Source organism: Poecilia reticulata, chromosome 15, assembly GCF_904066995.2.
Source record: "Poecilia reticulata chromosome 15, P_reticulata-male-v2, whole genome shotgun sequence".
NCBI classification, from domain to species: Eukaryota; Metazoa; Chordata; class Actinopteri; order Cyprinodontiformes; family Poeciliidae; genus Poecilia; species Poecilia reticulata.
Window position 1 is genome coordinate 23521917 of NC_088844.1, and position 16276 is coordinate 23538192.

At 39.0% G+C, this 16276-nt stretch overlaps 1 protein-coding gene and 1 long non-coding RNA gene across 2 annotated transcripts in view; one reads left to right on the forward strand and one right to left on the reverse strand.

The window, feature by feature from the left end:
• LOC103477280 (uncharacterized) overlaps positions 1-16276 on the forward strand; it is a 101631-nt gene that overhangs the window by 11353 nt on the left and 74002 nt on the right. The window lies entirely within an intron of this gene.
• LOC103477245 (transmembrane protein 121) lies at positions 771-13057 on the reverse strand. Its single transcript, XM_081616397.1, has one exon. It carries the CDS (start codon positions 11387-11389, stop codon positions 10439-10441), a length of 951 nt encoding a protein of 316 aa, XP_081472523.1. The 5' UTR covers positions 11390-13057; the 3' UTR covers positions 771-10438.

A 16276-nucleotide genomic window follows, 5' to 3' on the forward strand; every position in this document is an offset into this window, starting at 1 on the left:
GAATGATTCAAACAGATAAAAGCTGTAAGGTCCAACATTGTAATGGTTTACAGAAAAACAGCTGTCCCATCAGTTTTACAAACTATGAAGATCACAGATCCAAATAATTTTGCACTTGATGGTTTTGTCAAACACAATTTGCTTTTTCACTTGGAATATCGTCCCACTGAAAACGTCTATTCAAAGTAAATGTGCTTTGGGGAATAGTGTAAGATTATAGTTTCAGATGACAGCAGGAGTTATTCAATGATTAATAAACTCACTTTCAGTGTTTGTTCTTCCTTCTCGGCTGCAGCAGTGGCTCAGATGTTTGACGTGGAGTAAGCTCCTTTCCAAATAGTTATTTTGGATGCTGATAAATACCTTTTTCATGATGGTGTAATTGATTTTACTGTCTGGTCGCCATTGTAAGGCATTACTCAATGTACAGTAATTCTCCTCTGAGGAGGGATGATGAAAATTATGCAATCAATATTCATCTGTTATAACAGAAGCAGGTTTCAAAACCAACCCTTTAAAATATGTATCTGTCAAGGAAAAGCACAATATATTGATGAATGAAGTATGTAAAAAGCGAGAAAACAATGATGCAAACGCATTTATACCCCATCAACATTTCCACTTCATGTTACCGCCACAACGTCTATTATATTTTAGTCAATTCAGTTTATTTATGTAGCACTTGATCAAAACATGTCATTATCCTTCAAAAAGTTCTTATCTAGAGAAATCTGACAGATTTCATCAAGTCAATGACTGGCAACGTTCACTCCACCTAGAAAAGGATTTATTGACTGTAGACAAGTTGTTGACTACAGCTATCCCACATACTGTACATGCATGACAGTGGAGAGGAAAAACTCCCCCTTAACATGAAGAAACCTCCAGCAGAACCAGAACCTGGCTCAGTGTAAACAACTCACTGAGAGTTTAAGACAAAGCAGATACAAACGGAAGAAAAAGAAAACACTCCTACATTTGTTCTTCTGTGTTAAAGAAAAGTAAAAACTTATTAATGGTAGGAGAGGGAGGCTGTTAAGTGATTTGCAGCATTATCTCAGCTGATTCCCTCATTCAGGAAAGTATTGTAGCTAAACAGAACACCAGACCAGATGTAGCTTCTGTGGAGAGAGAAAACTGAAAGAAAACAAAGTTAACAGTTGAAATAACAGCAAATTGGAGAGGAAAAGTAGCAGCGCGAAGAAAAGAGGTCAGTTTCTCCTCCAGCAGCCTAAGCCTAAAGCAGCATAACTAAAGAGATAGCTCTAGATTTATTTAAGTTTAGTTGATGGGGACAGACAAAATTACATTGACAAACTGAGTGAAACAGCAGTCCCTTGTCTGTATTATGGTGCTTATAGCATACTAATATAGGCAGGTTTCTAGACTGTCTTTCATAAACGATAACTAAGAATTAAAAAGTGACAAAATAAAGAATGACATGCAAAGTGAAAAATAACAAATTGCTTCACACATTTATTTCCAAACAAAACACAGAACTGTGGTGTGTATTCACAGCTTTTAATTCTCCACCCACCCGGAAGGGACACGTTAAAAATGACGGAAGGTGTTCTGGTCGGATGAGTCCACAACTGAACTTTATTTTTAATTGTAAAAAATGTTTGCAACCACATATTATTTTCCCTCCACTTCATATTTAGGCAATACTTTGTTTTGGTATGTTGCATGAAGTCACAATGGCTTCACATTGGATTAAACAGTCAAGACAACAGTTCTTAAAATGGGGCCCTTTACATCAATAAATTAAAAATATCTTTTTTGGGGGGTGGCATTTAAGTCAAGCTGAATTCCCTGGAGCTCCCAACTGCATTTATCTGGCTGTAGCGACCATCATTTTAGCTGCTTGCTGTGGGGAAGATATTATCTGTGATTTGCCTCATTAAGCTGAAAAACACCAGAGCTACCTTGTTCCTTCAACAACTCCTGATTCTTGAGCCACATCCACAGAAAATCCCAGGGCATTTTGGGATGAAATCCATTTGCTGTGGGCTTTATTGTAGCCAGACGGCAAAAGTCAAAGCAAGATTAAATGGCCAAGGTGAAGCATTCTTTTCAAACTGTCCTCCCTCACCGTCTCTTTCATTACTACCTGCGGTGAGGTTTTTTTTGTTGCACCTCTCATCCTGAGGCTCAGCGCTGTTTCAGAGCGGACAGTCTTTCAGAATGAGTGACAGAGAGAAGTTGACCAAGTGAAAGGGGCAGAAATTACAATATGCTTCCTGTCGCAAGGTGAAGGAGTCCATTTAGAGGAAGGAAATAAAGCATCTCTAGTATTTTTATATGCCACATGTTCTCCTTTAAGTTGAAGTTTAAATGTATTTCTAGTATAAAATGGATAGGGCAGTGAAATGGTTTGCTTTTTTTTGTCACTAAAATATTTCAGATCAATGAAAAAAAATTAATAATAACCTGAAGAAATAAAAATAATTTAAAGTAGAGAGTTCATTCATGAAGAGAAAAAAGCGTTTTTATCCAACCTGGTCATTTATGAAAAAAAAAAAAAACTCCCTAAACCAAATAACAGGTTGGAAAAACTTTGGTAGCATTAACTTTACATCACTGTGGATGAATTAAGCTTTGCAGGACTATTTTAATTAATCCACAATGTCAGTTGTTTACACTCCTACTTTCAATCAGACCGGACATTGACTAGGCCAATTCAAAACCTTCATTTTGTTTGACAATGTCAGTTGTTTACACTCCTACTTTCAATCAGACCGGACATTGACTAGGCCAATTCAAAACCTTCATTTTGTTTGTCTTTTCTAAGACTTTCAGAATGGTCTTCCCATTGCGCTTCAGGACATCGTCCTGCTGCACAAATCAAGTGAGCTTCAGGTCGAAACATGCATGGCCTCATGTTCTCCTGGGAGATTTACAGCAACAATGAGAAGCTGTCTCTGACCATCACATTAATACCGCCACATTTGACTGGCAAAATGGTTTTTTTTTTGCTTGTTTTTTTTTCTGACATGGTTTTTGCATCCCAAATGCTGTGCTTAAATGCATTTCTGGATCATTTTGTGAACTTGTCAATCGGTTTATTTGTTTATGGAGTAATTTTGGTAGAAATTGTACTTTTTTTTGCCATTAATAGCCAGTAGCTCATAGTTTCCTGGAGATCTAAAGCTTTAGAAATTGCTTTGCAATCCTTTCCAGATTGATAAAAAAATTGTTGCTTAAATTTCTTTAGTTTTTTTTTTATTTAAGTTTTTTAGCCTACTTCAAATTGTCAGAAGTATTTGTTCTTTGGTGATTTTTTGAGGAAATACCACCTTAGTGTGCTTGATGTAACTGAAAATGCGTATTATCGCAATTAATACATGATTTATCAAGAAGGGCAATAATATTTTTACATATTGTCAAGTTTATTTGGATAGGTTCTTTCATTAAAATGAAAAGTGTATTATAAAACCACATTTTATATTGACTAAGCTTATATCTCATATTAAACTGCGTTTCATTTACATGTGACAAAAAGCAGAAGAAATCTGTGCGGAGGAAAATCCTTTTTTTCACAGCTCCATATTTACATACATTTTATTTCCTCCACAGATATTAGACTGAGAGAATATTATTTCAGATTTTTCGACGGTTTACATATGAATAGGTTCCTGAGAAAATGCCCTGTAAGCATCACAGCGACTTATAAACCTTCTGAATCTTTTATAGGTCAACAGGACCTGAGAGAAAACTTGCAGAATTGCTTGGATTTAAATGATAAATCTCGTTGAACTGCTGGGTTGCTTGAATATTTACACAACTCTTCATAATTCATATTTTTATACAACACTTAACACCACTCTGAGCAGGCGCCTCTCGTTTCTGGTGTCCATGGTTTCCCGTTGTGTCGACTAAGAGCTGCTGACCTGATTATAGGCAGGATCATATTGTAGCTGCGAGTCTCAGGCTTGATCTCCAGTCAGGGTCATACTTCATAGCCGTCGGTAATCCTCACAAACTGTGCATATGCGCGATAGCGAAACCTCCCGTGTCGCAGGGGCATGAAATGAAAACATGCATGGCTGGATGTGTGGGGAAGCTGTTTCATAATTATCCAGGCTGTAATTTGGTGATTAAGAGCGCCAAGATAAAGATTAATTGCAGAAGCATTTTGACTGTAGAACAGATAATTGCCTCTTTTCAGCAAACTGTAAAAGGATGTTGCTCGGAGCTGCTGTGTGTTTGGAGTCTATGCATGCAAACAAATTTAGAGTGAATTAGATGAACTATGCCAAGAAACATCATTTTTATTTGCTTCACTCCTGCACAGGGGCATCTCAGTTTAAGGATGATGAATCTAAAACTTTGTGAAGTGACATGCAGAGTCCCAACTCAAGCTGGGTTGTAGGATACTCCATACTCGAGATGAGCTTTAGGCACACACATCTCAGCAGCATCAAAGACCTCCTGCTGCTCCGTCAAAAAAATATGGTATTTTCTTTTGCAGAAGATGGTTGTTTCAAATCTTATCAGTTTTCCTCCAGACAGGAGAATCAATACTTGATGAGGATTCATTTTCTCTGCCGGTTTGTTCTCGTCACCTTCTAACATGCCTTCCCTGAAAAATACATTTGTTACTCGACTCTGTTGCCATTTAAGACTGCCGAAGGTCAAGCTGTGAATTTACAGACACTGTTTGTCTTGCTGTCTTGTCCCAGGCAGCTTTGTCAGTGTTTATATCGTAGGTGTGGATAGGCAGCCTTTCCAATTATTACATTTGAGAGGGGAAGAGATGACTCAAGAACCTGTTGGGAAGTCATTGTAAGAAAGCACAGAAAAGTTTGAGCTACTAAAGTTATTTGAAACATTTATTTTTGTCCTGTTGAAATGAATTTTAATGGAAAAAATACTATATTAAGGGAAAGGTTACCTGGCAAAGATGAGCTATGCCTTGCTAAATTATTCATTTCATTTTGAACTTTCCCATGTTTTATCTCATTTTTATTCACTGTCATTCATTTTACTGAGATAATGCAACAGACCAACATAAATCATTACATAAGGGTGAAAGGAAACAATGCATAGTTTTGTTTCTTTTTAACTGATATGTAATCTGCCCTCTTTGTAGAAACACTTTTAATGGGGCATGTGGGACAGGAATTTTCAAGTTTTTCCTCAGATTCTTAATTGAACAACTTTAACTAGGCCATTATCTAAACTACTCGATTGAAGATGAACCTCAAAGTCTCATGTCTTTGGCAGCCTCTCACAGATTTCCATCCAGGCTTGCTCTGTATTAAACTCTATAAGCTATGACCTGTAAAAAATTTAATTAAAAAAAAGTAAACCCATAGTATGATGCTCCCACAACCATGTTTTACTGCTACATTAGTGTATTTGGAGTAAAATTCAGTATTGTATTTCATAAGTACTACATTTTACATTTAAGCAAAAAATACAAAGTTTTGATCTCGTATAATAAGAGATCCTCCCTCTACAGGTTTACTGTGTCCCTTAGTTTAAATTTATATTTTGGTAACTTTATATTTTGTCTGTTGTCATTTTAAAATATTTAATCAGATTTTATGATCACTTACTCAGTGCTTCAGTAGTCTTTTTATTAAATAGATTTTTTTTATTCTACAGTAATTTCTTGGAAAGCTACTTTTTACTTGAGGAAAAATGTGTTAAATATTAAATATTCAGCAGAAGTTATTCTCAGTTAAGTTAATATTCTCAGCAGAATTTACTGAGAATGTTAAATATTCTCAGTAAATATTTATTTACTGAGAAGTATGACCAGTCTTGCTAGACTATAAATTTAAAGCTAACTGGAAATTAAAATCGGTGCAAGTCTAATATGAGTTTTTAAAATGTATCTAGTTTGTACTATTCCCACCCCATGTCACAAGCAAAATTACACAAATAGATAGATGGAAAAAATGGAAATCTTATTTTGGGAATAAAATTCCAAAACCTCCCCAAAAAATCTATTTTTCATGCAGCAGGATCCAAACATTGCAGTCTTACATTTTTATATTGTGCTTTTCTAAACGACGTCAATGTGAACTATTTTACTCTCAGTTCGTTTGTTTTGCCGTTTGATCAAACTGAGTTATTCCAGCAACTCTATTTCTTTCAGTTCTACTTTCCAGCTCTGTCAGTTCTCAATTCAATCATCAGTTTTGACAACCCTGCTTTTCTCCGCTCGTTTTTCCCTGAACCAATCAAAATTCAGTCTTTTTATTCCTCGGTGAGTTATCCAAAGCATCTCTATCTTTTCTGAAGCTACCTATAAATACAAGAGGGGCATTCGTTTTTCTGTTTTCAGGATTTATATGCATCTACTGCTAATCTATTGATGAGGCTTATGTGTCACCATCACACCAGACTAAGCCCTCAGTATGACATCTAAAGTTTGCCACAACATGGATGATTCCTGCTTGTAGAAGTATTTGCAGATGCACGATGAACCCAGTACTTAAGGGCATTATGTAGATTTAAGCAGGACCGTTAATAATGGCAGTTCTCCAACTTCAAAAATCTCAACAAGAGAATGACATGAACAGATTTTGTCACTAACAAATGTGTGTCTATATGAGAACCTATGGGTATATCCTGGGCTTCCTCTGGAAAATGGCTCACAGCTGGAGAAAAGTGCGCATCCCTCCAAATTGCACCTCCAGGCTGTTTAATAAGAGCAACTCTTTCAAGCTTTAGTTAAAATGTAAAATATGTTTTTCTATCAAAGAGATGCCCAGACAAAAATATGGAGGAGGGGAAAAAGGACTCGCAGGCAACAAAAATATTAGATTATATTTAAAAAAATCAAATATCAAAGCAATCATGATAAACTAGTGTAATATTTTATTAAACAATCAAAGCTGTGTGATTTTTGTTAGAAACGTTATTGTAGATCTGGAAAGATCTTTCAGTAAAATAAATGTAGTTTCCAAGTTTTGTTTCTGCCAACAAGGACAGTATATGAGTCACTGAGAAAGCTTTATGTATTTACCCAATTTTTATAACTGGCAAGTTTGCTTTTGAGTAAATGCCACACGATCTTTATGATTCTACTTTGAGATTGAAGCAGAAAAATATGGTTAATAAAAGAGAAATATTTTAACATTTTCAGTCGTAGGCAGATTTGAATCTGTCAATAAAAATGTCACCCCAGCATTGTTTTTATGTGTCTGTCTGAATCAACTGCATGTGCAGATGAGTAAAACATGCTGTAATTGTAATTGATTCCTGGGCTGCTCTTTGGACCTCCATGCAATAAATTTTCTTAATTAGTGCAAGATTTCCTCATGTTATGAATATGAAATAATCTACTAAACACATCAGTTTCTGCTCCATAAAGTTGAGCTTTAGCAGTTAGTTTTTTAAATGCATCTCTTCATCTTAAATCTTTTTTTCTGTGAAATTTGTACAGATGGACTTCAGGAAAACTATTTCATGTTTACATTAATTTCAGTTACATTTGTGTTTCTGTCACTTGTAAAAACACTAAAAACATTACGTTTTTAAGTCCTTACACTTTTTAAATGCGCAGAGTTGATACATTCAGCAGAACATATCGCATTGTTTTAATATACCATTATTTTAAAAGAAGGATATTTTCCTTTCATTGCAACAGTTCTGTATAAACGATATTATCCAATAGTGCATTATAGTGTCTAAATTGCTGATGTTGTATCTTTACAAGCCAACAACACCGACAAGTAGTGCTGACTACAGCAGTCTTAATGTGAAATCCTGCTTTGTGCCACTTAATGTTGCCACCTTCCCGTAGCTGAGCCTTGCACAGATGGAAATGTTAGATCATCTCCTGCACTCTCGGGGTTTTAGCAAACACTGTGCTTTAAATTACGCACACACAGCCACAGGTGAGCGAAATTAATCCAAGTCCTCATCTGAACCATCCGGGGAAAATAGAACTGTCGATGACCAGAACTCTGCTTCTTTTGTGTGCAGTTTTGCGGGAGAGTAATAACAATTCCCTCTGAGGGAAATGTATTCAGAGAAGGCAAACAAACAGTCAAAAACTTCAGCTCTGACTCAACTGGTGGTGTGGGTGGGAAAAGAGCTTGTGAAAGAGCAAGATTTGTCATATCAAGACAAGACGTGTGCTTGGCTGTTTTTGTGGATTCACATCACTGCACCAAAGTATCTATTTTGTCCTTTTGTGTGAGGAACAGAATGACAGTGCTTACAACCGCTGTTGCCACTAAGCACAAGCTCAGATAGTCGTATGCCTGAGGTGGATATTAAACAGGCTTTCTTATTTAGGATTCATTTACCCTCCTGCAGCGCTGTTTCTTGGCAATGCATTTAATCTCAAAGAAATAGCAATATGGTGATTATTTGCATTGATCAAACAGTTCATAGCATACAGAGTTGAACCTAAATGTTTCCATCATCAGAAATAACCCTGCAAAATATGATGAAACTCAAAAACAATTTATATTTGTGAAAGAAAACTTTACGCATTGCAATTCTTTTTCAGAGTGAAATAATTAAACAAAACATACTTTTGAAAGTGTAAATGTACATCTGCTTTGTTTTTTTCATATGTTAAACTTCACCATTCAGGCTCAAATATATTCATATACCCTGCTAATGTTTAAATGTCCATTGGAAAGTTGCACCTTGACCACAGACTTTTTGAAATGATCAACAGACGTCTTGCTTTAATTTGTCTGGATATCCAACCAAATCAATTCATCTCAATTGGTTAGGTGTTGATTAATTAAAATGTTTTGATGAGACAGATTTTTGTTGTTGAGACGCCAGTCTGAACAACAAGTGGCACAGAAGTGACCTGAATATGCAAAGCCTCACTCTCTGCACGCTGTGTTAACAGTTATGGTCATAAATGCTGTTTTGGCACAAGGTTTATTTTGAAGGAGATTAACACTGCTAACAGGAAGTTGCATGTCAATGTGACTAACTTGATGCACCTTGTTTTTCACAAAGTGTGAATAAAGAAGCACAAACTCTTAAAAATAATAATACATACCAGTAGTTCACTGTATCGGGGTTAAGGAGCATAGTCACATGTGAATACTTAAAACCCACGAATACTTCAGGCCCTCTCAAAAAATGCTTATAGCTGCCTATCTTAATAGATCAGACACCAAAAGTCCTTAATATGCATCTTAACACTATTGAGAAGTTATTCTCTACAGTCTTCCTTATTTGGCTCTTCCTTAATGGTACTCCTGGATTGGCTAGTTTGCAATTGCCAGCCAACAGTGTGTCAAGTAGCATTACATCGGTATTTCAGTCCTTGCTTTGGTCAGACAGTGCATTCCAATAGGATCATACACACATAAAAAGATTGTTTCTGAAAGGTGCTTCACAAAACCCAGACCTCAGCCTTTTTTTAACACTCTTAACCATGTTTGTAAGAGTTATCCACACTGAGAAACAAACCAGTTAAAATTAACATTATCAATTAATCCCAAAGCAGAGTCAAACGTTTTTCCGTAAGTGTGTTGGTGGCAAAAACCTGTCTCTGTTTGGTATACAGTTTGCTAATGGAAATCTGTCCAAATATTAGCAGGGGACAAGTGTCAGTTATTATGTATAATATAGACTCTGTAAATTAGAACATATTTATGCTAAACTTAAATTTGTGCAACCAGTTTTATTTTTTTGCGTTTGTTAATTGTTCAATCATCTCACACTGGAAAAAGAACAAATTCAAATGTATAATTGAAAGCCTATCATTTAAATTGAAGTCTGTCATGGATGGATGTAAGCTTCTCACCTGGATAGAACTGATTCATTTATTTTCTCCCAACACTCGTCACAAAGTTGGCATTTACTAAATTATTTCTTAAAAAAATAAATATACTCATCGGACCAATAACTTTAAAATTATTTTATGACAAAACCCTCTTACAGCCAGTGAGAAAGCAGGAAAGCCTTTATCTTTTACACAGTATATGATCAAAGAGCCACATATAAAAACGCACTTCTTTTAAGAGACGGGGCTTTCACCGCAGTTTTTTTACCCTCATTACTTTGATTTTCTCATTTGGTCTCGTCTCTCTTTGACAAGGTAAAGCCCTCGACTACTAAGAAACAACTGAGAAACAGAAATACACGCCACAGCACACAGACCCTTAGGTTTTCGATTGGAATGCAACACACAATTCAAAAATATACTCTATTTTTTTGCTGTAGATTTTTTTTCTTTGTATATATAGAAAAAATACACAGGTAATTAAATTCACCATGGGAAATGCTTTGAGTCATCGGTAATGCCGCTGTGACAGCACTGCTCTGTCTGCACTAAGTGTCTGCAGTGTCCTGTGTGCCATTAAGCATCAGGGATCATAATCTCCCGTGTGTTCACATGAGTGTTCACACGACCTAAAAGGTGTGGAACACTGCTCCCTGCCAGCATCCTGAGAGTCCCATTTACTCATATTGACATTTCGTAGGGTTCACCCCCTACATTATGTCATGTGTGTTCACAGGTTGTCACTTCGGGTAGAGGCGTCTGGTCCTGCATGACCACTTGAGGTGGAGTGGGCGCAGGACGAGCTTGTGCAACTGAGTTTTTTTGCAGCTCCACTCCAAAGGCAGGAGGAGCGTTCTGCAACTGTCTTCTGTACTGCACAAAGCTGCAGGTCTTTAGGATGATGGCCAGTATGTTCTTTCCGATTAGGATCCCAGATACTCTTGCGTCCCTGTACAGAAACATATTCCCTCCACGGATGAAGAGCGTGATGATGTTGATGGTCACCAGGCTGAGGATGGGGTACAGTAGCATCTTGTGGGGGACAATGTTTATGCCCTGCATGCTGATTTCGCTCAAAGACACACAGGGCAGCACAAGGAGCAGGATGTAGCAGTAGAAGAACATGAGGCCTTCTGCCCACAGAGGAAGCCCTTTCTTCTGAGGCTCCCACAGGTTAGCTTGGATGTCCAGTATGTCAAGCAAGTCCACCACTACCCAGAAGAGGCGATTGCGAATCTCCTCCCGTTTCTTGAAAGCCTTGACGTACTCCATGTGGTCGATGGCCACCAGCACAATGAACAGCACTGGAATGCAAATGGACAGCAGCAACGTCAAGGCTTTCCTCGCGAGAGCGTCCAAGCTCTTCCTGTCTGCTTTGTAGTTCTGATACACAAAGTAGACTTTGATCTCGAGCACAAAGATATAGAGGAACCAGAGGATCATGGCATAGCCTCGTTTGGCAGTCCGCACCTCAGCGCCCACCCACACTGCCACGTATCGGAGCACGATCAAAAAACAGATGTCCCCCACCATCACCATGATGCAGATGCCAATCTTGCGGGGTCCGTGGTTCTGCTCCACCAGGTAGGCATCAATTAGTGCCATGCTGCTCATGATAAGAATGGTGGAAAGGCAAACGTGGGGCTTGTTGGTGGGGGGTGGGGGTACCATCCTTGCCTGGGTTGAAGGTGGTGGGAAAGGAGGAGGAGGAGAGTTGCTGACTGGGGAGTGTAGAGGTTTCTCAGTTTAAACTAGATGGTGGTTTTCCCCTCCATTGCTTCTGTCTTGGAAAGAATCCAGGATACATTAATTGGATTCCCAGAGATCACTTCAATCAATCTCTGTTGGTGCCCAAGCCACCTGCCGGGTAGACAGCACCCCTCATTTAGTAAATGATGCTCATTGGCAAATGGTGTGTAAACATCCAGGACAACTTGTCACATGAATTAATAGATGTCAAGATGTGCATACCTTTTACACCTTAATCATCATTTGTTAAACATAACTGTTCAATCAGTGGGTTTCAATTTGTGTTATTAGCTTAGACAAAAGCTGCATCATTGTGCTTTCACTAGAGCCATCCATTATTTGGACTCGAGCTTAAGATTTAGAGGGAAGAAAATCTAGCCCAATACTCACTTGTCCCTTTTCATACTTTTTCTTAATAACTGGCAGCAAGCAATCATCCATGAGAGAAAACGCATAGGTAATCCACAGGAGAAGAGAAAATGCCTGAGATCTTCTCCTTCTCTCAGACATAAATCCAGCAGACGTAGATGGATTTTTTTTCTTTATGGTGCAAAGAAGAAATCGCAAAATACTGCCGTCATAATCCACTTTCTACTCTGAATCAGGAGGAGGCATCTCAACGGTCCCCAAGACAACTCTCCATTCCTGTAACTAAGAAGAAATCTGTGATGTGCTCAGACGGTTTACAGGCCCAACTCCAAAAAATAAAAAGTAGTAAAGTTTAGAAAAAAAAATCTTATTTTAGAAGACAAATTTCTCTCCAGAAGTTAATATCCATCATCCACGGGCAACAACACCAGACATTTCTTGGTTAAGTCAGAAGAAACTGAAGGGTTGTAATAGATTTTTAAATGCAGTGAGTGTCTCGCTGTCCTTTTTCCACTCTAGTGTTTGTGAGAGTATCTCTCTTTGTGCGTTTCTGCTGTCGCCACGCTTCGTTTTCCGAAGTAAAATGCTGCCCCCTTGGCGAGCTCCTGTCTGCTTTTCCACTTCTCTGTCTCCTTCTGGAAGCTTTTTGCCACAGCCACCAGGATCAACAGTGTCAGTGGATTCCCCTGTCCCCAGTCGGCACCACCGGCACAGCGTTACTCCAACGCAGCCGCCACTTTCCGGTCTCTGTGCGCTTCTTAGCCCCTCTGTATGAAGTGTAGAGAGAAGCACTCCTCTGCCGCGTGCAGACGCACTCCTGAGGTTTCTTTTGCTCTGGAGCTCGCAGCCACCTTCCTCTTCTTTCTCCCTCTTCGGCTGAAGTAAAGGCACTTGCTGTGTGGGGGTGACGCTCAGCAGAGCACAGCTGCAGAGAGACGGAGAGAAAAGAGGTAGAGAGAGAGAGGGAGAGACTTTTCCAGGGGGTGGAGAGAGGCGGGCTGAGGCGGGGGTTAGCTGAATGCACAACTTCTCCCTCTCTCACCCCATTTCCTCCTCTTCTTTTTTGTCACATTATGCTTAGCGCTGATATCCTATTTTCTCCGGCAATCTCATTTTTTAGTTCCCAGTTGAAGTGGTGCTTTCCTCACTCTTTAAGAAGCTCGTTACCTCAACATGCATTTTTTTCTCTCTCTCTTTTGACTCGGAAGGTGCAGAGATTTAGAGTGAGCCATTGGACAGAGGAAATCCTCTTCAGGGGGACGGGATGTAGAAATCCAGCTTCCCAGAAGGCTGTGACTGGTGGGGAGAGGTGAAGGGGGAGGCAGCGGCTCCTCCTGACAGAGAGCCTTTCTATTGATCCACCAACAGAGCAGTGAATCAGGACACTGAGATGGGGCCAGAGACCACAGATGAGGGGTAAGACAGGGAGGTACAGGTGTGGAGAGAGCAAATGAGCAAAAAAAATAAATGCAAGATAAGAACATCTGAGATAAGACCAAATAAAGAATGCATGGGTTGGGACTTGATGTCAAGGCAACATTTGAGTCTGACAGAATAGATTGAAAGATGATACAGTGCCTTTAAAAAGTATGTTTCTCCTAAAGTTTTGCCCTTTCTTTAGGAAATTGCTCAAGCTCAGATTGAATTGCGTGTCTGTGAGCAGTCATTTCCAAATCTTCCCAAAGGTTCATTGTTGGATTAAATTTTTAACTTTAACGCATTACTTTACTCTAAACCATATGCTTTTTAATTTTTAGAGTTGCTGTTCTGCAGAAACTTTCAGGTTCACAGCAAACCCACGTTTTCTTCTAGGATGGTCCAATATTGCCATTGTCAGCCTTCCCAATAACTGAGTGGCTTCTCTTTCATCTGGTTAAAAATGTCCCTGTAGCATGATGATGCCAACATCATGTCGCACTGTGGGAGTGGAGTATTTAGATTGTGTGCAGTCTCAGAATCGATTCACATATGAAACCGTGGGCTTAGCAAATCACTGTGAAACCCATTACTGTGTATGTTAAGGGTCTGCAACTCCAGTCCCCAAGTGCCACTGTCCAGTGCAACTTCTGGATCCATCCCTGCTCCAACACACCTAAATCAGGCTTTTGCAAAACCTGCTGACATGCTATGGAGGTAATTAAGCCTTTCGATTCAGATGTGTTAGAGCAGAGATACAAGGCAGCAGCACTTGATGACTGGAGTTGTAAACTACTAGAGTATGTGTTGTGTGACAGCAGAGCATTAAGCATGTGACTTTGCTCCTTGCATGCATGTTAAACAATAATTTAACTTGGTGGGAGGAATCTTCTTGATGATCTTGTTGCAGTATGTGGCGTAGTGGGTGGGCATTGAGGTGCAGACTGCCAGATGAGTTTACACCATAATCCTCTGGCTCTTCTTCATCTTTGTGCTTGAGATCAAAGTCTACATTGTGTATCAAAACTACAAAGGAAACTGGAAAAGCTTTGCATGTCAAATAATTTTACCTTGTCATCTGACCGCCTAAAATCTTAGACAACAAGGGTGACGGAGACTTAGACAGAAGAAGCTCGCGGGGTCTCTGTATCCAAAGATTAAAGATGTAATCAAATTAAAAGCTGTAATAGCAATAATAGTTCCCTAGAATCAATTTTAGTATTTAGTATCAGTAAAGCTGTATGTGATGATGAATTATTAAATAACCAATTCCCTTCATTAACTTATTTGTGTCCTTCTTGTGACCTGCTCAGCGGTCTTCTCACACTGTTGATTCTAGCGCAGAGCATGCCGCTGCTTACAGCTTCTTTTTTCCTCATTATACGTATCATAATCTCATCTGACGAGAATAATTTCTTCCAAATGTTTGCCTTCTCTCCCACATAGCCTGGGGCAAACTGCCGTGGTGCTTCTTGCATCTTTGCCTTTGTCATTCCTTCATAAAGGCCAGATCTTTGGAGAGAGGCACCATGACTTAGTTGTTCTGTCAACACATTCTTCCACTTGAGTTGATGATTTTTGTAGCTCCTCCAGAGTTACTCTGTGCCTTTTGGGCTCTTCTCTGCTCAGTGAAGAAAGATGAACATGTCTTGGTAGGTTTGCAGTTGTTTGTACTGTTTTTTTTTTTATGTGTTTCTTGGTCTTCATTGTAATGTTTGTTCACTGTTGTTCCCCAACAAACTTCTGAGATTTTGCTTTAGATGGATTCTGGATACTAATTCAGCAGCAGAGTATCAGAATAAAAGGAAAGAATACTAATGCACTCCACACTTCACACTACAATTGGTGTCATTTTCTTTCAGATTTTCCATTCTGTGTTGGTCAGTCCATAAAACTGCTTTAAAACAATTTGAAGTTTGTTTTTGTAAAAGATATTGTATTCCTGCTTTTTTTTTTCTTTTTACGTAGAAGAAGGTTGGTGTATTTACTTTGAGATGCAGCATGCTAACACAGATACTTGTGTTTATCCAGCTGGGCCAATTAGGGATAATCCTTTCTCAGAGGAACCACGCTGCTTTCATCACTACAGTATGAAGCCATTCACTTGCTGCCTCATGAATTGCATTTTTTGACGACTCAAAAATATTGGTTTCCTTTGCTGTGTGCGGCTGCACTTTTCATCCAACTGTGTAATGACAACTGAAGATAATCGCAGTCAATCTCTGCTTTTTCCCCCCCTCGCAGTTATGAATAGATCCTGCTTCCAGCTGTGGGTCAGCTGACAGCTGCCATCATGGTGGTTTACGACCTTTATCAGGCCCATTTTTTTCATTTCAGGCATATGGATGCCTCATGTTTGAGAAACGATGTCAAGTGAAAAGCCATCGGCCTTTTGCTTGCTTTCTCATTGACTATTTCTTTTGGATTTATTGGTCGTTATTTAACAATGACCAGAGGAGTGATGAACTGTGATTTTCTTTGCAAATTGTAAAATCAGAGTTCTTCCCACAGCAGTTCTTAACACATTTCAGTATTCATAATAAACCCCCATAGTAGGCCTTACTTTAATGCTAAGTGGTGTTTAAGGGTTGTGGCAACATGGAGGATAAATGAAACGTTGTGTAATGGAAGGTCATAGGTCTGATCCTCTCGACAGCCAAGCACGCCTGCTAACAGCCACCTGTCCTTGAACAGGACACTAACCCACTACCTGCCCACTCAGAGTCGCTGTGGGTGACGAAGCAAGCTAAACGCTGGAAATTCAAATGAGGGCCTGGCTTGTCTGCTCAACGGGGGAGTAAATCTGTGATCTTAATAGTTTTGCTCCACCTGAAGTCAGTATTGGAGAATGATACAGCACCTCTATTATCCACTTTATTATTCCTCCCACATCTCGACCACTAATCTATAATTTATATCTTCATTTACATGCCTTTTGTGAGATACTACAAAGTCTAAGAGTGTGTTAGTCTCGCAATTAAAAGGCCAGGCATCACAGGCTTAAACGCGGAGGTGATGTTTCCT

Coding starts and splice junctions, on each gene's coding strand:
- LOC103477245 (XM_081616397.1), bottom strand. CDS start 11,389: ATGGTACCCCCACCCCCCACCAACAAGCCCCACGTTTGCCTTTCCACC.